The following is a 26,214-nucleotide window of genomic DNA, read 5'->3' on the forward strand; positions in this document are numbered from 1 at the left end:
AGAAAGACATTGATGAGCATTCCCCTGGTATCAGTACAGATATCATAATGGATAACATACACTTTATGAGTTATTAAGACCTTTTTTACACTGCCATGTCCGTTTGTGGGTCAGCCAGTCACCTGTCCCATATTTTCCCAAATTTGCCCGGGCCTTGTAATTGATTGACAGATTTAATATATCTTTTGGGGGCTCCCTTTCCTTGCAGACGCATTACAGCTCACTTAAATAACTCATTCCAGCACAAACAAAATCTAACAAAATAACTGTCATTGGCACAAACCCTGCATGTAGAGAGACAGGATTTCTGGTGATTTCAAGAGTGAGCTTTACTTCCAGGCAAAAGGACCCCTGTAAGGACTCCCAAGTCCTACATGACAAGCGTTGAGGGAAGGAGAGTGAATAGTGAATAGTAATTAGTAGATTTTTAATTGATTATATTTATAATATTTCTTATTTCAGTATTATGATCCATAGTGAAATTTTCATGTTCTCAATAGTTCCCCTTTAAATACAACAGTAATCAAAGCTGATTAGATTGACATAGTTAACACAGTGGCACAATGTGCCCTAGGCAGATGCCCATTTATTAAAGCAGCCCTGATGACGTCACATGGAGGCGTGCCCATGGATGGTGTCGCATGGTGAAGACCCTAGGATGACATCTAGGGGTGGAGTCGAGAATGAATGGGAAAGCTGGGACCTGCCAGGAAAAAGTAAGAGGAGATGCATAACTAAAATGGCAGGCAAGAGGGAGGAGGATAAATTGGGCAGGCGGGGCCTGTCAGCACAAAATAAGATCCCGTAACTGTTACAGCAGTGGGGGAGGTGCGATAATAAATATATTTTAGCAATACGTAATTTAGTTTTAATGTGTGTGGGAGGACACGGTACAACAATAGCAGTATTCATCTTTAACACGTGGAGAGCAGGTGCCCACGCCTGGCAAGGTGAAGCGGCTCGTTTGTTACGGCGTTCCTTTATACTAGTACCCACCATGGTACGTGTACAGACACAGCCGCACAGTCTGTTTGTTTATTAGAACAAGGCTCCAGCTGGCTCCCCACGGACACAATGGCGCTACCTGCCGGTTTGGCTTTGCAATTGTCAATTCTCGCAATAAAAACTACAGTCCCCAGCATGCACCACGACGGTGGCTGGGAGGTGGAGAGGATTGTGTGTTTGGACTGCCTGGAACAGCTGACAGCCTGTGTAAGGTGAATGGGCTCCATTACTCTTGGGAGAAGGGGGCCACAAGCAAATGGTTAAACGCTGGATTCGAGCAGGTGATGGGGAAGCCGCCTTGTGAGGAGGGATGGAGAGAGGATGATGGAGATCGAGCTGCTTTGACACAGGCTAGTAGAGCTCTGTGTAATACATGCAAACAACCTGTGTATATATACAAGCTGCATTCCCTGACATAGGAACTCTAACGCTATGAGAAATGAGCAGCCCAAAGGAAAGTGTGGCCAACCATACCTCTGGTGTGAATGGGAGAGGTGAGTGGGCTGCTTCAGTGGGTGTGTTATTTGTGGGCACAGGGGGGCTGACACACACCACAGTGCTAATGCCAATGCAAGCAGAAGGGAGCCACCTATATAAAACACTAAGCTTGTCCCTGACTATGGCTAGTGCTGTATTTTATACTCTTCTATTTCCATACATTTGCCAGACATTCAGCCTACATAATGCACTGGGCACCTCGAACATTCACCATTTCGTGAGTCTCACTGATATAATAGATCCCCAAATATTAGCTGAAAACTCAACATAATGTCTAACAGTTTACAATGATTCAGTAGACTGCTATATATTAACCAACAAAACTGACCCTAGTTAACCTGTCCCAAGGATATACTGTATTAGATCTTCATATGAAACCCAGACCTGTGTGAGCCTGTCCTCCACTGTATTAATTTAGCATATGCCTATGCCTTGGCCAGAAACTTAGCACACTGGAAGATTTTCCCAAATATCATGCACTCGTTAGATCCCATGTATAAGACAGAAACCAAGAGCCGAGGAGGCCTGTCTCTAATAAGAAACCCTTAACTTTGTGAGTCTGCACCGGATTATATACTGGTTAGTGTTAGAAATCCATCCCTATCTGCACTTGTCCGTGATGATGTTCCTGATAAGATTCTCATACATTAGCCAGAAACCAAGCACTTTGGGAGCCTTTCCCTTATGATGTACATAATCCATTTTCCACATATTAGCCAGATTCACAGCATTGTGGCAGTCTGTCAAGTTAGCAGATTGCTTTTGTGATTGCCTTCCAGAAGCCCACACTTAATAATAGTAATAATAGGCAAGTAGTAGATTCCCTGAAATAACAACAAAACCTGAGATGTAAGTAATACCCGTCCATTAGTCTGAAACCCATTGCTGCTGTTTCTGTCCCTGAAATATTTATAATCTCATTCCCATGTGTTGACCAGAATAATATTTCATTATATATGTGTATTTATGTCATATATAATCAGTTAGAAACCCTGCAGTGTGTGAGACCACTCTATATTATGCCCAGTCATTCAATTTCTATACCTGAACCAGAAAACCAACACAGGGAGAGCCGGGGCATCTTGGTGTTAGTTGATTCCCATGTATTGGCAGGAACTTGGCAGTTTGTAAACCTGTCCCAAATCGCATGGTTTTGTAGATTCCCCATAAGTAACCAAAAGCCTAGTTTTGTGCAAACCTGCCCAAGATTTTGTGCAGTCAGTAGATCCCATGTACACTGACCTGAAAATCAAATTGACAAAAACAGGTTCCCAAAAGCATGGATGCAGTTGCACATAGCAACCAATCAGCAATTACGTTTGATCACTCAGCTACCAATTAGAAAATTAAAACAAATATCTGATTTATTTGTATGGGCAATTACATAGTATTGGTGCAATACTAAATCACCCCCACTGAATGTGCTTGTTTCGGATCTGGTACGTTCAGTTGAGCACCCATATATTCACTATACTGTATATTACAGCCCTCGGAATTGGCAGTCTGTGTAGATCCTCATATGTTAACCAGAAACCTGATGCTATGGTAGACTGCCTCCACCAATCCACCAATTGAGTAGATCTCCCCTGCATTAAGCAGATACCTAGCAATGTGTGAATCTGTTCTTGATAATGTGCTCTCATTAGCCCCCCCCCATACATTAACCAGAAATCCAACACTGTGAGAGTCTGTATCTGACAAAGTGGTTCCAGTAGATCCCCTTACATTAGCAAGAAAGAGAGTACTGTAGGAGCCTGACTCCCGTAATGTACTGTCAAGGGACTCGCTTGCATTACATACAAACTCTGCATTGTTTGACTTCCTAATTATGTTGAGTCAGGACATCACCTTACATTAGGGCAAAGCCCATCACTGGCTGAGGCAGTCTTTGATATAAGTGATTAGTATAATCCTACATTAGGTAGAAACAAATACTCCCTGAGCCTTTCTCTGATACTATCGTAAAATCAAAATTTAATATAAGCTTCATCACACTGAAATAATAAACTTTCTCAATATAACCAATTAAAAATTCTGTACTGTTTCTGAAATTATCTCTGTTATCTGACTATCTCTCTCTCAGCATCTGTTCACTCTTCAGTCTTCATGCTGGAGTTGGGTGTCAGATTTTCATTGACAGATTTTCATTGCGTGTAGGGAAACAAGATTTCTGGTCATTTCAAAAGAGTGAGCCCTAATCTTCTAGGCAAAACAAGCCCCCCAAAGGCTGTAAGTGGAGGAGGGTGGAGAGTAACTTGATTATTTCAGAAATGGTCAGAATTTTTAATTAATTATATTTAAAAAATGTCTTATTTTAGAATTATAAAGTTTAAATTACATTTTCATTTTCCCCTTTAAGAAAGAAAATGAATCCAGCAGTACTGTTATAAGAATTGCAGCCAAAATTGTATTTATGTTGTCTTTTGTACTTGGGACAAAAAAACCTACAACAACAAAACAAAGAGCAAAATAACAACCCACAACAAAAATGTCTCTGCAAAGCCTTAGCCCTGCTTAAGGCTAAAAACAACACTGTCATGCTGGTCTGGGGATATGTATGACCTCGTAATGGTTTTATCATACAAGTTGTAAGCAATCCCTTAGACTGAAACTGTGACAGGTAGAGGGAGACAACTGTCATTAGAGTGTCACATACAAGCATCGTGTTTCTATATAGCAAACAAAGGTTTAAGCAAATTCTTAACCCTGTATGGGACAGAGCTTCCATCAGACAACAGCACTCTTGTTTATACACACATTTGTGTATCCATTGCGGTACAACTGAGTGCAAAACTAATACTATATCTAGATTTTTACTGTACGGCTGGTGTAAATGTATGGAGGAAAGCCACATTTCTTGTGCAAATTTGGTTGTGTAAAAGCCCAGACGGATTTAATAGGATACAAATGATTTCTTGTGCCGGTAATGCCTTTTAATCCACTAACAGATCTTGAAAGCAGTTTTTATTCTGGTTTGACCACGTATATTCAACAGCATTTATTTTCTATGTACAAAAGGTTTTACACAGACCCAAAGCAACCTTCACGCTTGTTTACATTTGTAAATAAATATAAATAATTTTTTTACCTGTATTTTTAAAAGCACTCAAACCAGCATAGTAAATATAACTTCTTGCCTAAACCAAAATGTCCTCTGCTGATAATTATAACAGAAGTCTAATATATGTTTTGTTTTTCTTTTGGCAGTTCCCTCCCACAGATATTTCTGACTGCTGAAGTACCTGCTCCTTTCACACAACGGAAGCCAGGAAAGTCACCTATCATAAAAGCATTCCTTCCAAGGGAGTATTTAAGCTTTCTGAAGGTCAATACACTGAAGAGTTTAGGCCTGGAAATAACTTGATCTGTACTATTTTTTTTAATGTGACATTTGAAACAAAACATTTTTTGTTACTTTAATGGAGGCAAAGGTTCTATTTGGAGAAGGCATAGGTAGGGACTAGTGATGGGGAAAATTGCCAGACAGGTTAAGATCCGTTCTATGGATGGGTGGACCTGGACGTTTTTAGAATCCTTCTCAACCATCTTTAATTACTCCTACAATACAGTACCTAAAATAACCATAATGTGACATTTTGTAGTACTACTTGTTCTTCTAAATTATAATGATGGATGGACTTCCGAAAAATGAGGCCTTTCTATGGCAGAGCTCAAAAGACAATAAAGAAAATGGGGTGTGGAGTGATGTGCAGAGTTATGGGGTCTCCAATCCATTATGGATGGCAGTTTTCGATTATGAAGCAACAGCAGAAGAGGAATTAACCTTACGGAGGGGAGACTTGGTTGAGATACTCTCAAAGGACTCTACTGTTTCTGGTGATGAGGGTTGGTGGACAGGAAAAATTAAAGACAAGGTGGGCATATTTCCAAGTAATTATGTGGTGAGTGACGATAAATACACTACCCTAACAGGAGCCCCAAAGCAATGCCCTCTCCCACTAGAAATCGAGTTTGAAGAGCTGAACCTGGATGAAATCATTGGGGTGGGAGGATTTGGGAAGGTCTATAAGGGATTATGGAGAGATGAAGAGGTTGCAGTTAAAGCTGTCCGTCATGACCCAGATGAAGATATCAACGTGACTGCTGAGAATGTGCGACAGGAAGCCAAGCTCTTCTGTATGTTGTGCCACCCCAACATCATAGCCCTGACAGGGGTGTGCCTAAAACCGCCTCATCTTTGTCTGGTTATGGAGTATGCCAGAGGTGGACCATTACACAGAGCCCTGGCTGGGAAGAAGGTTCCAGCTCATGTATTGGTAAACTGGGCAGTGCAGATAGCCAAAGGCATGACCTATCTCCACAATGAAGCCATTGTTCCTATTATACACAGGGATCTAAAATCCAGCAACAGTAAGTGTTAAACTGAGAACTTGTGTAACTATATATGTATGTGTATAGATGTTTTGTGTGTGTGTGTGTGTGTGTGTGTGTGTGTGTGTGTATATATATATATATATATATATATATATATATATATATATATATATATATATATATATATATATATACATATATACATATATATATATATATATATATATATATATATATATATGTGTATATGTATATGTGTATATATATATATATATATATATACACGCTCTCTCTCTCTCAGGCTAGCCTAGGCAAGTTTACTATAGCTACTAGATTCATGTCATTGCATAATAACCTTGTGTGTTTGTACAGCTCTTGTCTGAACTATTTATGCGATGTGTACATATAATAGAGTTACAGTGTAGGTGTGTGCAAAGGGGAAGTTAGCTCTTCCACTGGTTTTACATTTACAAATGGAATAGTGTGGCTTTAGGTGGGCCAATTCGGCTGCCATCCACACTGTACTTGTTTTTTATTCAGAACTTGCATACCTTACACATGCATTTTTTTACACATGTATCCTATGATTAAGGGGCACATTTATCAAGAGTCGGTTCAAATGATTTTTAGCGATCGATCAAAGGATTTTTATTTGATCAAAAAAATGTTAGAAAAGTGATGGGGAAGGTCTTCATAGGCTAACATTGAACCTCGGTAGGTTTAAAGTGGCGAAGTATGTAGTCTAAGTATTTTTTAAAGAGACAGTACTTTGACTATCGAATGGTCCAATAGTCGAACGATTTTTACTTTGAATCGTTCGAATCATTCGATTCGATCGAATTTAATCGAATTTGACCCATTCAATGGTCGAAGTACCCAAAAAAATACTTCGAAATTCGAATGTTTTTTCATTCGAATCATTTACTCGAGCTTAGTAAATCTGCCCCCTAGTGTTTGTAAAACATGAAATGTGTAAGGGTGCTTCTATGTGTACAAAATAAACTTCTTACATTTTTACATGACTGTTGGGAAGATTGATCTTTGAATGCCTGCCCTACTACCATACGGTTCTGATCACCTACACGTGTGGCTGCAGTGCGTAATAGCCATCTGTTAAATCAGTTAATACCTTTAGGGGCCTATGTAAAAAGTTGAGTGAAACATTACCGGTGATGTTGTTCATAGCAACCAATCTGATCTTTGATTTTGTTGAAATCTAATTGCTGATTGGTTGCTCTGGGCAATATCACCGGTGATGTTTCACTCCACTTTTTACAAAGCATGATAAATAGGCCACTTATAGAGTTCAGCCAGTGTATGGCCACCTTTAGAGTAAGGTCAACGAATCGCTGCGTGTGGTTAGCGCCGGCGATTTTTCATTTTAGCCAGCGCAAGAGTGAGGAAAGGAGTTCAGGGAGATTGGTCGCCGCAAAGACAAGGCGATTAGTTGCCAGGCGACTAAATCTCCCCGAAACGCCCAGTGTGACCTTACCCTAAATCTCCCGAAACGCCCAATGTGACCTTACCCTTAGGCTGTACTAACGTTCATCTGAGACGTGAAACCTAGTTGCTTTGGTACAATTCTATGGCAGTGCAATCTGAGCAGTATTGTAAGGCATGAGCTATTACAATAGATGTCTCCAGCACTGAACGCAACGTTAATGTAACTCTCCCAGCTGCTCGTTCCTCTTACTTTGCAATTAAGTATTTTTCTGACTATCTCCTCTAATTATCTGCAGTGCAAATCATCTAATGAGTATTGCACACAGGGTGTGATAGCAGCTCCTTGTATTCTATAGCCCAGATGTTAGCAGATGACCACAGTTGGAATGTGTGGGAGGTCATTAGCAAACAGTAAGTGAACCACCCTCATGATCCATCCGGATCTGTGCCTGCTGGCATTATGCTTGTGTGACCAAATTTCACACCCCTCATTGTTTGGCCCACAGTGGCAGTAACGGAACTAGGTGAGGCAGGCCCCAGTGCGGGCCATGAAGCCGCCCCCCCCCCCCCGTCAGTGCAAACTTACTTTGCGGCTGCAGCCGACTCCAGCCGGCAGCAGCGCACGATCTGCCAGGGGGGCCCTGCGGGGGTGCGGGCCCTGGCCCAGTTGCACCTTCTGCTCCCCCGGTAGATACGCCACTGCACAGTGGAACAGTCTGATCACAGACTGTGTGTGTGGAATGCTTATGAGTGTATCACATACATAGATGGGGTTTCTTCTTGACAAGAAAATATCATTACTTTTTTTTAAAACTTCCTCTTCCCTTCCATATTTTATAACTTCACCGCTGTCATTTTTTTATCTTTTGCTATCACCTGAGCTATTTTAACGTTTGGCTTTCCCCATGCCTTTCTTGTTTAATTTTCATACTATTTATCCTATCTTTATCTACCTTCCCTTTATCTCTTTTCAGTCATCTACTGTTATGTTCTCCCTATTACCTTTTCCAGGCCTGGACTGGGAGTCAAAATAGGCCCTGCCATTCCAAGTACACAGAGGCCCAAACAGCCCCCCCACCAGACCAAACAGCCCCCTACCAGCCCACTATATGGTATCTTTCTATTGAACTATACAGCAGCCCCTCTGGCATTTGCCAGAACCCACAGATTGCCAGTCCGGGCCTGACCTTTTCACTTATTGACATTTATTATTGACCTTTCTTCTTCTTTCTAAATGGCTTAAACATAGAACAGGTGATGGTAGATATACATATTAGAGAGTTTGACTTGGAATGTATTTACCTGCTAAAATGATTAATTATTATGTGTTAAGCCTTAGGCTAATGTCACATAAGGCGTTTTCTCTGCTGACGGGGCAAATGGTGGTCTGCTTTCATCTGCGATTTTCCGCCTGAAAATGCACACGTGCATTTAAGGCAAAAATCCATTCAGTGTGAGCACTGACAGGCACATGCTGGGTCTCTGTGTAGAGAACATGAGACAGATGCAAATAGATTGGCATTTTCTCAGCTGGTGGGAAAACACCTTGTGTGCCATTAGCTTTATACTTAAACTGGCCATAGACGCAAAGGTAAAGTAGTACCAAACGAAGATTTGCACGATCTGACAATATCAATGGGTGACTGTAACAAGTGGTGGAACTTCTGGGGATGCAATGGCACCAGGGTCCGCACCCCTTCAGGCCCGCCGGCAGTTCGCACGGGTCCGAATCTGCCGAAAAAATCTTCTCCAGAGGGGTTTACAGAACTGTCATTACTGTTTGTTAGATATGTCTTTCGTACAATTGCTGTCTGTCAATTAATTCCAGAAAATTTTTTTGGTCGTTTTTTGTAATAGAGAGGAAAACCTGCACGTCTATGGCCAGGTGTGCTTATGAACAGATAATGCCACACTATTTAGGTTGGTTAATGCAGTGCAGTATTGTATGTATTTCACTACAGTAAGTTTGAGCATCCAAAATCTTTTTTTTTTTTTTTTTTTTTTTTTTGCAATATCCATTTATTAAAAAATGCAGTAAATTGAAAGCAAGAGTCAAAAAAAGTGGCATAAATTGCACAGGTTGCAGGGGATGCAACTGCCCCCAAGTTTGCCCCCCCCCATGGGCACCAATGGTATCATGGTGGTCTGGCAAACATCAGTAGGGGATGGTGCCGATGGAAGGTAGTTCTAGGATGAAGGCCTCCTAATGGCATCTTATTCCGATACTGCCAAAAAATTGCTTTCAATGGCAAACGCATTTACAAATAAATGATGAATAACATATATATGAAATATGCAGAAACGGTATTTGGGTGGACATCCACTTGAACTTGTATATGTTAAAATGCAACTCAAGGCAGGGCTAAACATGATCTCATGTTAATAGTTTTAGAGCATACAATTGTTTTAACTAATTCTAAACCTAATGGCTGTATATTAAAACAAAGCCACTTTTGTGCCAATCAGTTTCCACAAAGTCTAATCATATGCTGGGAGTGCATCATAAAGGGGCCAGATTCTAGAAGTTCAAATATATGTTGAATATTTTATAGGTAATAGGCTAGACCTTATGGGTTATTTTCCTATCTTCAGGGCACAAGTACAATAGCACTAAGGAGCACAAGAGCACACACTCACGCTGATAATCACGTGCCGGTCAGTGTGCGCACACATGCATAGTGCTGGAGCAAGTTTTCTCTGCCAGCATATCAAAGAAACGGTGTCTTTAGCTTTATTCACTGTAATTTCATGGCTGGGCTGGGACAGCTGGGTGGTATATTTACTGTGGTTAAACAGTTGCATCCACTCATGGTTAAAGCTTACTGCTTTCCTCTAAATTATGCAGGGCTTGTGTCTGAAGTGATCCTAGTGAGGGGATGGAAGTTATGCTTCGGCACATTAGCTTGGGAGTAAGGTATTGAGTACATACTGCCTTTCCTCCGCTGCATTTGTCATCCTCTGGTAGGCTTAAAGTGGATGATAAATGTGTCCTATTTATGTTCAGTGGAGCATTTACAAGGATCTTGATTAGTAATGAAGAGAAAAACTTTCTGCAAATTACTGTTTTACCTCCCTCAACATCCCCATTGAAACCAAAACTTTTTCACCCACTTGAGGCCAGCCAGTGAATGGAATAACACACTGGAGTTAAATCAGTAGTGTGTACAAGTTCTAAGAAGGGTTTCTGGGCAAATGTTGCAGTTTATCCTTATGCTGAAAATAAATGTTGCTTGTATATTTGTAAAAGTGTTAAAGGGACAGTAACACCAAAAAGTGTTGTAAAGGAAAGCTAATATAATGTATTTGTGCCCCACACTGGCAAAACTGGTGTGTTTGCTTCAACTATAGTTGACATAAACAAGCTATTCAAGCACAGGACACATAGTAGATACCAGAAACGTTCTGAAGAATCCCATTGAATACTACAGAGCTTATCTGTTATCCGCTGTGTATCCTGTGCCCCTTCTCCTTTTTCAGTTCTGAGTGGCTGCCCTTGTAGCTACACAGCAGCTTGTTTATATAAACTATAGTTTTGTTTCTAAAGCAAACACACTAGTTTTACCAGTACATTACATTTACATTAAATCAAACAGTACAGTACATTATATATACATTACTTTAGAACACTTTTAATTTTTTGGTGTTACTGTTCCTTTACTCTACTAACCCCACATGCACAGAATTTATTTATTTATTGCATAGAATCAATTGTATTTGCTTCTTTGAAAAAAAGGTTTATTCAGTCAACATTTCTGTTCTGGACTAACTTGAGCAGGTTATCTCCAATGATAACGAAATTGTTCATCTGAAAGACAACATTTCATCTCTATTGCAGAGGTTAGCAATATGATTTTAAAATTCCTTTACTGAATCTGGAAACATTTGCCTCAAAATCAGACCAAGTTGCTGGTTAGTTTGTATGAGTTACTGCATCAAGACAAATTTGCACAGAGAAAGTAAATATGGCTGCTAAGCAGGTTCTATGTAGATGTTGGTTAGATGTCCACTTGTCCCTAGCTACAAATCCTCAAGCATTATCAACATTGGCAATGTTTTGAATGTTTTCGCAACTTGGCACTTGATTTGTGAAAATGGTTCGATAAATACATATATAAATATACACCTTTAGAGCAAAATTGTAGTGTAGATAGCAGTTTTATGCAATAACTCATAACAACCAATTGCACATTAGCATTGGTTATTTACATCTGTATTGGCAAAACTTGCAACTTTGTTAGTTAGCATGAATTGGGCTTACCGGGGTATCTCTGTTTCTGTTGTTTACGAGGTACACAATGTTTGGGGAAAGTCAGGTTCCATTAGAACAGAAAGCATGATAGATAAATGCTAATATTTTACATTGTGTAGGTCCTTGGGCTTTCCAGCAACCACATGGACAGTCTCTATTGTTATGCCTCTGTATGTTTGACCCATGCTTGTAGGCTTGTGCCTAAATGCCTTAGGAACCCAGCTGGACTACTGAATCAGTTTCTTTAAACTGCTACTAATACAGAAAAACTGTAACAAGTATTGTTCTGTAAAAGTCTGTTATGTTATTATACTTAAATTAACTTATTGGCCCAGTACCAGAAAAACACCAGATTTCTTGTCTGGCTAAAATGTTATGATGTTTGCTTAACTTTACCAAGCTTTTAGATTTGGCTTCTCTCATAGAGGATACTATTATGTTTTATGAGTTTTATGTAATAGGAGAGGTTATTTTAATCCCTGGTATGGCATAGGTGTAATATGCCACTTCCCAAGGGCTCCAACTCTGACTTTTGAGATAAAGTTCCTAAATACAGTTGTCCTACTGTGCGTGAATCTTCAATGCACTGTGCATGCTTGTTTGTTTTTTTCTTTTTTTTGCTGCCCTTGCATTAATTATGTGTTATTATTTGGGGAGGTGGCATATACACTAGCAGTAGCAAATTTTCTGTTATTGCAGGCACAGCCTTGCTGTGAGTGTCCTCCATTGTTTACAGTTTCTGCATTATGTATACTTCTCCCTAGAGCACAGTACCTTTGAATGAGAACTGCAGAGTGGTGATAAGACATTTTGTAAAACTGCTAATATCTCAGAAATCGTAAAAATCGTTTTACATGAGCTGTTGGTTGTACTTGTGGGACACTATTTGGCTAAGGATCATGCACAATTTAGTGATTTTCCTGGTATGATACAAATCAGATGTTTGAAATGACAAACTTCAAGTTACCTCTCATTATGAGGAGAGAGTTCCCTATCCTGTATAACACTGACTGATCTATAGAAACTAAACCCTTGGTTTGTGTTTGTGCCTTGTAAAGCATTTATGGTGCAATATAAATACATGCAATGCAATATACAATACAATGAATACAGCTAATACACATGGAGACACACATACAATGACAGAAAAAAACACACCCTTCTAAATGTATACATTTCCTCTGATCCACTGCAGTGCAGTATGACGTGCATATATTGATGTTGTATTTGATATTTAGTCATGTAACAAAGATCAGCGCAGGAACGAGGGGGAGGGAGAAACATGTGGCTAGGGTGTAACAGTGGTGGTGGGCACATACCTCTACTTCAACCTACCCCTAGTCCGGCCATATGTCCTCCCACCTCCTGCTCCTTACACTCACCCATTTCCCCCCAGACTGGCACTGCACACGTGCGTGGGGGGCAAGTTGGCCAACCAGGTTGCCTCGGGTGCCTGTCTGGTTTGGCCTGGCACTGACAGACAAATATGTGAAATTATGCAAATATTCTTTAAAATTCTCTGTGTATGTATTATATAACCCTAAAATCTCCTTCACCTCTAACGCCTTCTTTCTGTGTTCCTTTGAAATGGAAAATGTGGATGCAATTATTAGCATTAGGCCATATTATTGATTTAAATGGAAATGTTGAATTGTCCCTGACTTTGCCATCTTCTCATCTCACAGTCTTAATACTAGAGAAAGCAGAGAATGATGACTTGTTTAACAAGACACTGAAAATCACAGATTTTGGGCTGGCCAGGGAGTGGCAGAAGACAACGAAGATGAGCGCAGCTGGTACCTATGCTTGGATGGCCCCAGAAGTTATCCGCTTATCTCTCTTTTCTAAGAGCAGTGATGTGTGGAGGTAATTGTCACTTTGTATGGCTGCAAAGAGTTCATCTCTCGTAGCAAGATGCTCAGATGTCAGTTATGTGCTTTTGACATTATCAAGGGCTTTACAAAAAGCAGTTTTTATTTCAAGAATATTTTCACTGGGTAAAGTACTTTTTCCCTACTACTAGTCTCTTAATATACTACCAGCCAATTGTCTTTCCCCCTGTTTTACATTTCTCTACTTTATCTCATTCCCTTTCCCAGTCTATCTACAGCAGTGATCCCCAACCAGTAGCTCACGAGCAACAAGTTGCTCTCCAACCCCTTGGATGTTGCTCCCAGTGACCTCAAAGCAGGTGCTTATTTTTGAATTCCAGGCTTGGAGGCAAGATTTGGTTGCATAAAAAACAGGTGTACTGTCAAACAGAGCCCCCTGTAGGCTGCCAGTCCACATAGGGGCCACCAAATAGCCAATTACAACCCTTATTTGGCACCCCAGGAAGGTTGCTCCCCAATTCTTTTTATTTTTGAATGTGGCTCACGGGTAAAAAAGGTTGGGGACCCCTGATCTACAGTATTACACAATGGCAGTGTTCCTTTTCTGAACCGTGTACCAGTTTACCTCTTACTACTCCTTTATTCATCTGTGTCACTTTTCTGCTGCTGTTCCTTTGTGCTAGTCTTTTCCTGCTTTTCCTCTGTATCAGTCTCCATGTATGCACAGTGCTAGCCCATTCACTATATATACACTTTAATCTGCATTGTATCTCTTATCTTGCACTAGCCTGTAGTCCATTACTGTGATTGTCCTTTAAGGGATACTGTTATGGGAAAAAAAATTTTTTTCAAAATGAATCAGTTAATAATGCTGCTCCAGCAGAATTCTGCACTGAAATCCATTTCTCAAAAGAGCAAACAGATTTTTTTATATTCAATTTTGAAATATGACATGGGGCTAGACATATTGTCAATTTTCCAGCTGCCCCAAGTCATGCGACTTGTGCTCTGATAAACTTCAATCACTCTTTTTACTGCTGTACTGCAAGTTGGACTGATATCACCCCCCCAGCAGCCAAACAAAAGAACAATGGTAAGGTAACCAGATAACAGCTCCCTAACACAAGATAACAGCTGCCTGGTAGATCTAAGAACAACACTCAATAGTAAAAACCCATGTCCCACTGAGACACATTCAGTTACATTGAGAAGGAAAAACAGCAGCCTGCCAGAAAGCATTTCTCTCCTAAAGTGCAGGCACAAGTCACATGACCAGGGGCAGCTGGGAAATTGACAAAATGTCTAGCCCCATGTCAGATTTCAAAATTGAATATAAAAAAATCTGTTTGCTCTTTTGAGAAATGGATTTCAGTGCAGAATTCTGCTGGAGTAACACTATTAATTGATGCGTTTTGAAAAAAACATGTTTTCCGATGACCGGATACCTTTTTAGCTTATTTCTTCTCTGTGTCCTTTAAGTCAAATTGTTTTCATGTGACCCCCCCCCCTTAAATAGAATGGTGGCGTTTTAGGTGTTTGTGAGCAGTAGTAAAGTTATCTATATATGTTTCAGTTTTGGGGTTCTGCTCTGGGAGCTTCTAACAGGAGAGGTGCCATATCGGGAGATAGATGCTCTTGCTGTAGCATATGGTGTGGCCATGAACAAGCTTACCTTACCTATCCCATCGACTTGTCCTGAGCCTTTTGTACGGATCCTTGAAGGTAATCTTTAAAACTAAATGCAATACCTCTGTTTCAGAGCTCATACTAGGCTGAAGTGTGGAGCAAGAAGCTATTGATCTATTTTGTTTAGCCATGAACAGTAAATACTATAGTGCTTCATGTTATGGGAAACTTGTTAATGTGGCAAAATATTATTTTTGCTCTAGCATGTTGGGATCCGGACCCTCACAGCAGACCTACATTTTCTTGTATTCTGGAACAACTGACAACTATAGAACAGTCAGCCATGTTTCAAATGCCCTTGGAGTCCTTCCATTCTCTTCAGGAAGACTGGAGGCTGGAAATCCAGCAGATGTTTGATGAATTGAGGACCAAAGAAAAGGTAAATAGAGAAAAGGTTAATGCAGTCATTTGGTGGGAAGAGCCCATAAAGTATGTTGCCATAGCATTCACCAATTACATTTTTATTTGTGTTATGTAACATATGTTATTTTTGTGCCTATTGGAGAAATGTATTCTCCATTTTTAGTTTAAATTAACTTTTAGTATGTTATAGAATAGCCAATTCTTAGTAACTTTGCAATTGGTTTTTATTTTTTTATAGTTCTTGAGTTATTTGCCGCCTTCTTTTAACTATTTTGCTTTCCAATGGGGGGTTACTTACACTGGGTGCCAAAAAACTATTGCTCTTTGAGGCTCCAATTTTATTGGGTTTTTAATACTTTTTATTACTTATCTTTCCATTCTGCTCTCTCCTATTCATATTCCAGTCTATCATTCAAACTGCTGCCTTGTTACTAGTGTAATGTGTACCCTAGCAGCCAGATAGCTGATAAGATTTCAAGATGAATAGCTGCTGAACAAAAAGCTAAATAATGCAAAAACCGCAAATAATAAAAATGGAGACAAAATTGCAAATTGTCTCAGAATAGCACATCTACATCATGCTGAAAGTGAGTTTAAAGATGAACACAACCTTTAAAGGGATACTGTCATGGGAAAAAAATTTTTTTTCAAAATGAATCAGTTAATAGTGCTGCTCCAGCAGAATTCTGCTCTGAAATCCATTTCTCAAAAGAGCAAACAGATTTTTTTATATTCAATTTTGAAATCTGACATGGGGCTAGACATTTTGTCAATTTCCCAGCTGCCCCAAGTCATGTGACTTGTGCTCTGATAAATTTCAATCACTCTTTACTGCTGTACTGCAAGTTGGAGTGATATCTCCCCCCTCCCTTTTCCCCCCCAGCAGCCAAACAAAAGAACAATGGGAAGGTAACCAGATAACAGCTCCCTAACACAAGATAACAGCTGACTGGTAGATCTAAGAACAACACTCAATAGTAAAAACCCATGTCCCACTGAGACACATTCAGTTACATTGAGAAGGAAAAACAGCAGCCTGCCAGAAAGTATTTCTCTCCTGAAGTGCAGGCACAAGTCACATGACATGGGGCAGCTGGGTAATTGACAAAATGTCTAGCCCCATGTCAGATTTCAAAATTGAATATAAAAAAATCTGTTTGCTCTTTTGAGAAATGGATTTCAGTGCAGAATTCTGCTGGAGCAGCACTATTAACTGATTCATTTTGAAAATTTTTTTTTCCCCATGACAGTATCCCTTTAAGTACATCAATTTCTCAATGTAAATAATAGCACGGTGATAAAGCTCTTATGTCTGGAAACTATGCTCTTTATTGCAAGTATTTTATCATAAAAAGAGGACTAAATGACTATCATTACTATTCAGGGAAATTCAGTGGTTGTGACCACAGTGGCTTTTGTTTCTCCCTAGTACCCTATCAGCTTGTTGCTACTTTTACCATGAGAGTTCTTTAACCTGCGACTATCCAACTATTGCTGCACCACAACTTCTGTCATCCCTTGACAGACAATGGCTACCTGCACTACTTGGCAAAAGAACCCTAAATACCTTCTGTTACCGAATTTCCGAAATACACTTCTGTGTATGTGGATGTTTGAATATCTGACGATGAACATATTATCTGATGTGGAATGGCTTCTTGGTGGTTTTGGGGACCTTCAATGTTTCTACTAAGTACTGGAGATTCTCTGTTGAAATGACATCTTGAGCCATTCAAAAAAAAAATTAAATAAAAAAACTCTGACCCCTCCAAATCGAGTAGTCAGATTATTGGCCAGCCTGTCAGATTCTTAGGACTGTCCCCCCGACTGATGTCAGACAGGCATCAGGCGTGTTTGAAGAACCCGTCAGGTCCTCTCACTGTCACAGTATAATCAAACTAAAATCTGGATAAGCCCGGTTTGGCCCAGCTCTCGGTGGTCAAATTGGGCAGAGATCCACTCATTGGTGACCTTGCCAAATAAGCAGATGTATCAGCAGCTTTTTTTTGGCCGTGTGTTTTGCGTCATGGTCTTCAAAACTTTTCCATAATCTTCAGCTGAAGCAGAGTCTTGTGCAGTATTTCTTATCCAGTTTCTTATCCAAAATGCTCAGTATATGTTGAGTCATAGCAGTACCAAAGCATGATGCTTCCATCAACATATCTTACTTTTTTTGCAGTTATATTAATGTGTAACTAAATGTTTCATGCCTTAAATCAGTGATCCCCAACCAGTAGCTCGTAAGCAACATGTTGCTCAAGTGGCCTCAAAACAGATGATTATTTTTGAATTCCAGGCATGGAGACAAGTTTTGGCTGCATAAAAACCAGATGTACTGTCAAACAGAGCCTCAATGTAAGTCGACAATCCACATAGGGGCTACCAAATGGCCAATAACAGCACTTATAGGGTAGCCCAGGAACATTTTTCATGCTGGTGTTGCTCCCCAACTCCTTTCACTTCTGAATGTTGCTCACATGTTCTAAAGGTTGGGGATCCCTGCCTTAAATAAACACTGAATTTACATCACAATGCACTAGAAGCCACTAATAATGTATAGCTTTCAGTATACATACATATACACCTTTGTCCATTTCACAGTTAAGACTAGGCTTGACCATGAAAGGCCATATCTTCCTATTCACATCAGATATTTTACTGCTAGGTTTACTGATATTAGAGGTAAACTAGGAAACATATTTTAAAGATTTCACTTTTTTTTAATCCCATCCGAATTACAGACAGGCCATCTCCAACTGAGTTCATTTTAAGCAAATCTAAGTTTTAAAAATGATATTCTTTTTTATCCTTGTGATAATAAAACAGTAGCTTGTACTGCATGAATTCATATTGGTAGCAAAACAATCCGATTATATCCTGTTAAAGTTTAAATGTTTTTAGTTGATAAAGTATGGTAATTAAAATTGGAGTAATAACACTTTTCTGGAAAACCCAAGGTCAGATGTATTCCAGATATTATGCCCCATACTTGTATACGTTAACCCTATATGTCTTTTTTGTAAAAACTGGAATATTTCATTTTTATGTTGCGTTAACTTACATTTTAATTTGTTCTGCCCATTAATTATCCCTGTGTACATGTGCATGGGATGTAGGCTAATATCTAGAGTATAAGAGACATTATAACCCATTGTATACTATGCAATGTAATATATATATGTGCAGCTTCCCTTTTCTGCTAATCACAATTAATCTAGTGTTTCTCTAATAAGTGATAAACTCCTTGTGCAAAACAACAGAGAGAAAAAGGAAGGCTAGCTACTAATTAGGGTTAGGCCACACGAGGAGATTCGGGGAGATTTTGTCGCTTGGCGACTAATCGCCTCATCTTTTGCGCGACTATCTTCCCGAACTGCCTCGGTGTGGAGATAGTTGCGCAAAAGACGAGGCGATTAGTCGCCAGGCGACAAAATCTCCCCAAATCTCCTCGTGTGGCCTTACCCTTAGGGTGATTATCCTCAAGCTTGTAGCCAACATTCATTGGGTAGCTAACTTCCAGTTAGGTAGTAATGCAACAACAGAAAAACTTTTCAGTATCTTCCTTTCAAAGAATCTCATGGCTCTGAGCCATTTTATCATACTCATCAGCTATTTCCGCACAAGATTTATGCACATTTTGCCTTCATCTGTGTCTTGCGTATATATTTACCTTTATTTAGTCTCTAGCGAGTAGCTGCATTAACTTTATTTTCACATTGGTGTTTTGTGTAAGAGGTTTGTTACTTGCTGGTTTATCTCTAAAAAATATTTGGTTATATGTGTACAATGTTTTTTTTTTTTTTTGTTTTTTTTTTACTTTGCACTTCCCCTAGATCGTATGTTAATCCTGATTAAGACAATGTGACCCTAAAATACTTTTTTTTCCTTATAATTGTTGATTTCTTCTTTTTTGGAACTGACTGTGTATTTACCTGCCGTTGTACAGGAGCTGCGCAGCCGAGAGGAGGAGCTTGTGAGAGCAGCTGAGGAACAGAGGATTTTGGAGGATCTGCTGAAGAGGAGAGAGCAAGAGTTGGCTGAGAGGGAAATTGACATTGTTGAGCGAGAGCTGAACATAATTATGTATCAGATGTACCAAGAAAAGCCAAAGGTGAAAAAACGCAAGGGCAATTTCAAGAAAAGCCGCCTAAAACTTAAGGATGGCAACCGGATCAGCTTGCCTTCAGGTAGGGGGCCAGAGGCAGAATATGGTAATGAATGACTAGAGTGCAGGAAGAAGAATGTAGACCAAGCTACTGTTGCATTTTATCAGTGAAAGTATTTGCTCAAAGACAAATCCTGACCAGACATGAGATCTGAACAGTACCGGCCAGTTCTAGATTAATCATTGTGTCTATGTTGGTAGAACAACACAAATGTCTTGTGTAGTGAGCTTGGGCACATATCTGTTTTAATTAGAATGTCATTAAGGTCTCTTTAAGCTTTTATTTCTTTTTCTGCCCTCAGGTTTCGAACATAAGATTACAGTCCAGGCATCTCCAATGTTGGACAAATGTAAGGGGCAGGGGACAAGCAGCTATAGCCCACCTGGGAGTCCACTAATAATTCCGAGGCTGAGAGCCATTAGATGTGAGTTGCACTCTAAATACGATATCAGAATAAAGGCTTAACACCTTATCATCATCTTTTTTTTTTTTTTTTTTTTTTTTAAAGGTTGTTATTTTGCATTTTATAACAAACAAACAATAGAACGCGCATGGTTCCGTCATTATTGTAGTCATCACAGTACAGCATATGCATTTAACATTTTTTGAATCCCGTACGTTTGTATACATTTCAGTTCAGTTATGGTTCTGTATCTGTAACCCATAGACAGCTTGACCAGTGTGTATGTATAGCTATGCTCCTACTAGCTTGTCATCCCTGACATTAAGGCTCCTCTGTGGCTTCCAGCCAGTCTCGCCACACCAGGTCATATTTCTGGGGACAACCTCTTGCAGCATAAGTGAGTTGTATTAGGGGGAGTGTTGCTTTTAGCAAGTTTAGCCAGCCATTGAGTGTGGGGGATAGGGGTGACATCCAAATCAGGAGGATACATTTCCTGGCATAGAATATAATATATGCTGATTCTGATGGCTCTGTCCCACAGTCTCCCTACTCAGCATAGTCCTACCTCACACTGCCTGTCCAATCAGACCATAGAAGTCATTCAGAGGACACAGCACATGCTGGTACACCCTCATCAGACAGCCCCAAACGTGGTTCCAATGACTGGAAAAATTGAGTTGAGTTAATTTGCAACATGTTGTTACAGCAGTAGTTGTGCAATCTACTAATTGCCATTTTCTCAAAAAGCAGAATGGGACAACTGTATTTGGGAAATTATCTTGTGTGAAAGTTCATGAAAACAAATCCTGTGTGCCTTTATCAATTAAATGTATGTCATTCTCCAACAGTAACACCTGTTGATGGCAGTAAGACATGGGGGCGCAGTTCTGTACTAAAGAAAGAAGAGGTAACAACATCAAATAAGAAGAAAGGCAGGACTTGGGGACCTAGCTCGACACAGCAGAAAGAACGAGTAGGGGGAGAAGAAAGGTAAATTACAGTCCATTTGCTGTATTTTACAGTCCATTGAGCATTCATGTCAAATGTTGCCTTTGTAAAATGGCAAGACTTACTTAATTTCCAGTGACAGCTCAGAGTAGCATCATGACTTGCTTGCCCATAAGGCCACCTCAGTATATGTTCACAATGCTCCTCAGAACCAACTCTTAAGAATTTACTGGACTTATCTGCTGCTTATGGCCTACTCATGATAAATTGCAGGGTTTCTGTTGCCACACAAGGCAAAGATAACAAGGGGTGCCCTCCATGCCAATAAAACTAGACACGGCAGCATGTCTCCTCAACACCCCCTGTACTGGTTCAGTTTGTATCCCCAGGAATTCTTCATAATAGGATGGCCTGTCTCCTAAGCATGTCCCTATGATAGACTAACCTGTGTCTCCCAGCATCACTCTCTAAAAGGTCAGGTTAGGACTGTAAAGGTCCCTTTCTAATGTATTGATGTGTCTTCCAGTACCCTGTGTACTTGATCAGCATTTCTTCTTAGGCCAGCATCTTCTTGTAATGGGACAGGGCAGCCATAACTTATAAGCAACCTCCTCCAAAAACACATACCTAAAGTTGTACAGTGCCATTTTAGCCAAAATCAACAACAATGGGCAAATTATTTTCTATCGTTACCTCCTGCTCAGTGACAGTTCTGTGTAATTGCAGGAACATCAAAACTAATAACAGGGTTTGAAAACACACACAACAAAGCTTTTAGTCAATAAAAGTAATTTCTGTGTACTACTGTCACTCATTTCAACACCTTCCTCTGCAGGCTGAAGACTCTTGGAGAAGGCAATAAGCAGTGGTCAAGCAGTGCTCCCAACCTGGGCAAATCTCCTAAGCATACTCCCATCAGTGTGGGGTTTGCAAGCCTCACTGAAATGGGTAAGAGTCCTTTGAATGGTGTAAGGCAAATGGGTTAAATTTTTAATTTATTAAGTGAGATTGGATAGTTGTAGTGCATTAGGGGCAAAATAAATGTGGGGATTAGCTGCTTTATTTTCTTGTAACATGTATAACAATATAAGGTACAATCTTTATAGATACAGTATATGCACATTTATTACACCATTAAAATTCCACTTTGCTGTTTAATTTATTGTTTTTGGCTGTGTTTCTAGAGGAATATGCTGATTCTGATGGCTCCGTCCCACAGTCTCCCTACTCACAGTCCTACCTCACACTGCCTGTCCAATCAGACCATAGAAGTCATCCAGAGGACACAGCGCATGCTGGTGCACCCTCATCAGACAGCCCCAAACGTGGTTCGCAGTCCCGTCGGAAAAGTGAACTTGTGTTACTGGGGTGTGCGTCTCTCTTAGCTGCTGTTGCTTTGGGCAGTGACTTATCAGAGCTGGTGCCTCAGGAAGAGAAAAGAAAGGGTATATTCCAATGGGCAGGGAGAGGTCCCAGGCGACGTGCTAGTTCTCCAAGTCGCTCTATGTCCTATGGTGAAGACTCTGTCATTCCATCCAGCTCAGTTACACTCATTTCCTTGTCTTCCATCTCAGACTGCAATTCCACAAGGTCTCTGATTCGATCAGATAGTGATGACATCGGACTGGACCATGATAACGTGTCTAGTGGGAGGGGGGTAAAAGAGGACCGAGGACAGCAACCAAATGTTGGCAGCAACCCTCTGGTAGATTATAAGGTTGAAAGTTTTAAGAGAGATCCAAAGCAGTCTCTGACTCCCACCCATGTGACAGTAGGAAGAAATAACACAACTGAAACCAGAGGACACAGGAGAACCCCTTCCGATGGAGCCATAAGGCAAGTGACACAGGGTCATAAACGCTCTCCATCTGACGGAAGCACCCCTTATCAATGTGAACCAGGTGAGTAGCATTATCCACTGACCAAAAAAAGGGAAATATGTTGGTGGTCTGTACAATAAAGTAGAAGAAACTTGTGTGTTCGGCTTCCTTACAGTTGCTCTGTGCTTGCAACTCTGATAAGTCAGCAAAAACAAAAAGGAAGGTTTTTGCACTCAATCTGCTGTAGTTCTTCTTCCTTTTTTGTTTTTTTTGGTTATCCACCGACCACACAATAACATTACTTTGTGTCTTGTCCTTTTATTTCTTTTTACAGCATTTAAAGAACACTTGACATAGTAGTTTAGAATTCCATTCTCTCAAAACTGGAGAAGCTATCAAAGTGCAGGAGTTTTATACCTTTATAAACCCGCAATTGCAACTTATAAAAAGCTTTGCCAATAAACATTTTATTCATGGTTTATAAGACATGCAAGTGCCATTACCTATTATGGAGCTTACTATTGTGCTGGCTTCACTCAGATGTTTTGAACCTAAATAAAGAATTGCCCACATCTTTTATACACATATATACTGTATATAGGTTTGCATGCAGCAGTTAAAAAAACAGTCCTTTTGGTTCAGATGTTGTATTGTGCCATCATGCACCAACTAGGGGTTGCTTCTGATAAATGTCAAGGCTTCTTACAGACTTCTCTCTTTGCATGTATAAATACAGTCATCATTCTTGGTTCAATAGTTTAGCATATGACACAAACTTATTGTTTAGTGAAATACACTTTCTTAGGTTTTTTCTGTATCTTTGCAATTATTCCTATTCATACCTCTGTATACTGACAGATCTCTCTTTATTTTTTCATGTTCCAAAGAACCATCACCTTTCCCTCGCCTCCCTGATCCCCATTTTGTGTTCCCTCCTCCAGTCCGACGTAAGGACACAGGAGTAGAAAGGCCAACATCTCTAGAATTTGCTCCCAGGCCTCGTCCGTCTTCAAACCGACCTCGAATGGATCCCTGGAAGTTTGTTTCTCTTTCACAAACTCATAGCTCGTCCCCCTCTAGTGGTGGGGGTGATGCATGCTCCAGTGGATCAGCAGAGGGAGCTCAAGTGGCTGATGTAGAGGAGACACTGCTTGATATGGAGGTGGAAGGACAAAGACTAGACAGCACAGTACCTTTGTGCGGACTGGGTTTAAGACCAACAACTGACCCTTTTTTAAATATGGGAACAGACGTGTCTTAATGAAAGAATTAAGTATTTCGCTTCTGCAGCATAAAGTTGAAAGTGGGGTGCTTTTATGAATGTGTTTTGTGGTTGTAACACAACTATAAAAAAAATATCTTAAGTAATTATAAGGGGTAAACCCACTTTACTGCTGTAATGAAAAAAATCCTGAAGCAAAACAAGGAGAGTGCTGGGATGTAGACTTGTTATACCTCACAGTGTCAGCTTTGGGGAGTATGTAAAAGCTTTTTTCTCCTGTGGCAACTAGAATTTAAAGGACCACGTGAAAGCCCTTCTAACACAAGTTTATTAAGGTACAGTGATCTGGTCTTTTAGATAGCAGCAAGCAACCAATAAGAGAGCGAGAAATGAGTGTTTCTGTAACTAACAGGGGCGATGTAAAATAATACAGGGGTATCCCTGAAACTGGGTTAGTTGCAGACTGTAATGCAGTCAGAATTACAGGGGTGAGTACAAATATATTACTAAATATATTCCACACTGCAGCCTACCTCATCCTGGTAGTGCTATATGAAGGAACCATGAACAGGCAGCTATACAAGTAAAGCAAGACTGCATGACTGCTATAGTCTTATTTATTTTACTTCTTTGCACATGGAAGGGTAATGCTTTCAGCAACTGGGTTTGGTGTCCAAGCAGATCTCTGGTCTTTTTCAGTTGAAACTCAGTCTCTGTTGGGTTAGATATAGCCATTTATCTGAGCCTGTCTTATACTACTGCTGTCAAGTGCCCATCTTCTGTTAAACTGAAAGAGGGTGGGATTGGTAACTGGAAAATGTGTCTCTTGTGTATTTAAATTAAACCAATAAACATGGGATGGGACAGAAACCTGAGCAAGAAGTAATCATTAATGTGTAAATCTACTGTGAATTGTAATTATTCAGTGTTCTCTAGACAATCCTATGAGTTATACCAGTTATGTGCCTGTGGATAAATTTGTAAAGTGAAAAAACATACAACACATGTGGCTTGCACAGTGGGTGTATTTTATGTGTATGGACTAAAGCAGTAAATCTGTATAACCTGGCCATCGATGAGTACAGCAAATTGCTCATGATCCACTGTGGGAAAAGACCAAACAGGCTTTAGAAACAAAGAAAAACTGCAGCAACTTTTAGGTGCCAAAATTTGAATTTATTCCAAAAGCTTGTTTGGGTTAAATTATGAAGATTAGCAATTTTTTATCAGCATGAAACCTCTAATTGTTTTCATTCACAGGCAGAGCCTAGTCAGTTAATATTGGCACCCCAGGCAATGATACTTGGTCCTATACCCCACCCCCTGCTTATTACTTTACTGTACCTCAAGGACATAAGAACTGGATATTGTATTTATTAATATTAGAATAAAAGAAGTATTTAAAAGGGATGTTAACCATTACTATAGCACTTACCAAAATATATATTTTTCCTGTATACATTTAAAAAGGCCTGACTTATTTGCATATCATTACTCTTGGGGGTCGATTTATTAACGTTCGTATATATTTTTTTTTTGTTTCCCCGAATCATACTTTTTAGCACTAAAAAATAGACTATTAAAATACTTACTCTGAACTTCGAAAATGCTGATATTTATTTGGGGGCAGATTTATCAAAGGTCGAGGTGAATTTTCAAATGAAAAAAAATTAGAATTACAAGCTACTTTTTGTGTACTTCGACTAGGGAATAGTCCAAATTCTATTCGAATTTGAAAAAAAATTGGAAAATTTGAATATCGAAACTTATCATGTACTGTCTCTTTAAAATTTCAACCATTCGCCATCTAAAACCTGCCAAATTGCTGTTTTAGCCTATGGGGGACTTCCTAGAAACTATTTGAAGTCAATTGATGGACTTTGAAAAATCTAATTTTTTTTTGGGAAAAACTTTGAATCAAATTCGATTTATTGCACTGTTCTTTCGATTTGTACGATTCTAATTCGGCCGAATCTGGACCTATTCGACCAAAAAAAAAAGTAGACTTCACTTCGGTTGGTCTTTTTGAATTCGAATTTCGAAGTTTTTTTCAATTCGAAATTCGACCCTTGATAAATATGCCCCTTAGTGTTAACCCTTTAAGTGCCAACAGAATTGTGCATTTCATTTGCATTCAGCACCAGATGTTTTGTGCTCTCTCATTTTAGGGACATTTCCAGAGGGGTGGGGTTTAGTTTACCTAGGAAAACTATACATTGTTTTTTTGTTTTGTTTTTTGGGAGA

General features: G+C 39.7%; 1 protein-coding gene across 2 annotated transcripts; it reads left to right on the forward strand.

Moving 5' to 3' along the window:
- Positions 1-725: 725 nt before the first annotated feature.
- map3k10.L (mitogen-activated protein kinase kinase kinase 10 L homeolog) lies at positions 726-24,840 on the forward strand. Of its 2 annotated transcripts, none has more exons than XM_018228738.2 (11): positions 726-1,499; positions 4,711-5,874; positions 13,216-13,396; positions 14,936-15,084; positions 15,252-15,427; positions 19,358-19,598; positions 19,879-20,001; positions 20,829-20,970; positions 21,764-21,876; positions 22,113-22,829; positions 23,636-24,840. In XM_018228738.2, the coding sequence occupies exons 2-11, from the start codon at positions 5,130-5,132 to the stop codon at positions 24,007-24,009; spliced, it is 2,961 nt and encodes a 986-aa protein (XP_018084227.1). In that variant the 5' UTR covers positions 726-1,499; positions 4,711-5,129; the 3' UTR covers positions 24,010-24,840.
- Positions 24,841-26,214: the final 1,374 nt, after the last annotated feature.

The sequence above is a fragment of the Xenopus laevis genome, chromosome 8L, assembly GCF_017654675.1.
Source record: "Xenopus laevis strain J_2021 chromosome 8L, Xenopus_laevis_v10.1, whole genome shotgun sequence".
Taxonomy (NCBI): Eukaryota; Metazoa; Chordata; class Amphibia; order Anura; family Pipidae; genus Xenopus; species Xenopus laevis.

Excerpts from the sequence above, each read along its gene's own strand:
- map3k10.L (XM_018228738.2), top strand. The coding sequence starts at position 5,130 with ATGATGGATGGACTTCCGAAAAATGAGGCCTTTCTATGGCAGAGCTCA. Across the intron at positions 13,397-14,935 it reads AAGAGCAGTGATGTGTGGAG|TTTTGGGGTTCTGCTCTGGG; the intron begins GTAATTGTCACT and ends TATATGTTTCAG. Across the intron at positions 15,085-15,251 it reads TTTTGTACGGATCCTTGAAG|CATGTTGGGATCCGGACCCT; the intron begins GTAATCTTTAAA and ends TTTTTGCTCTAG.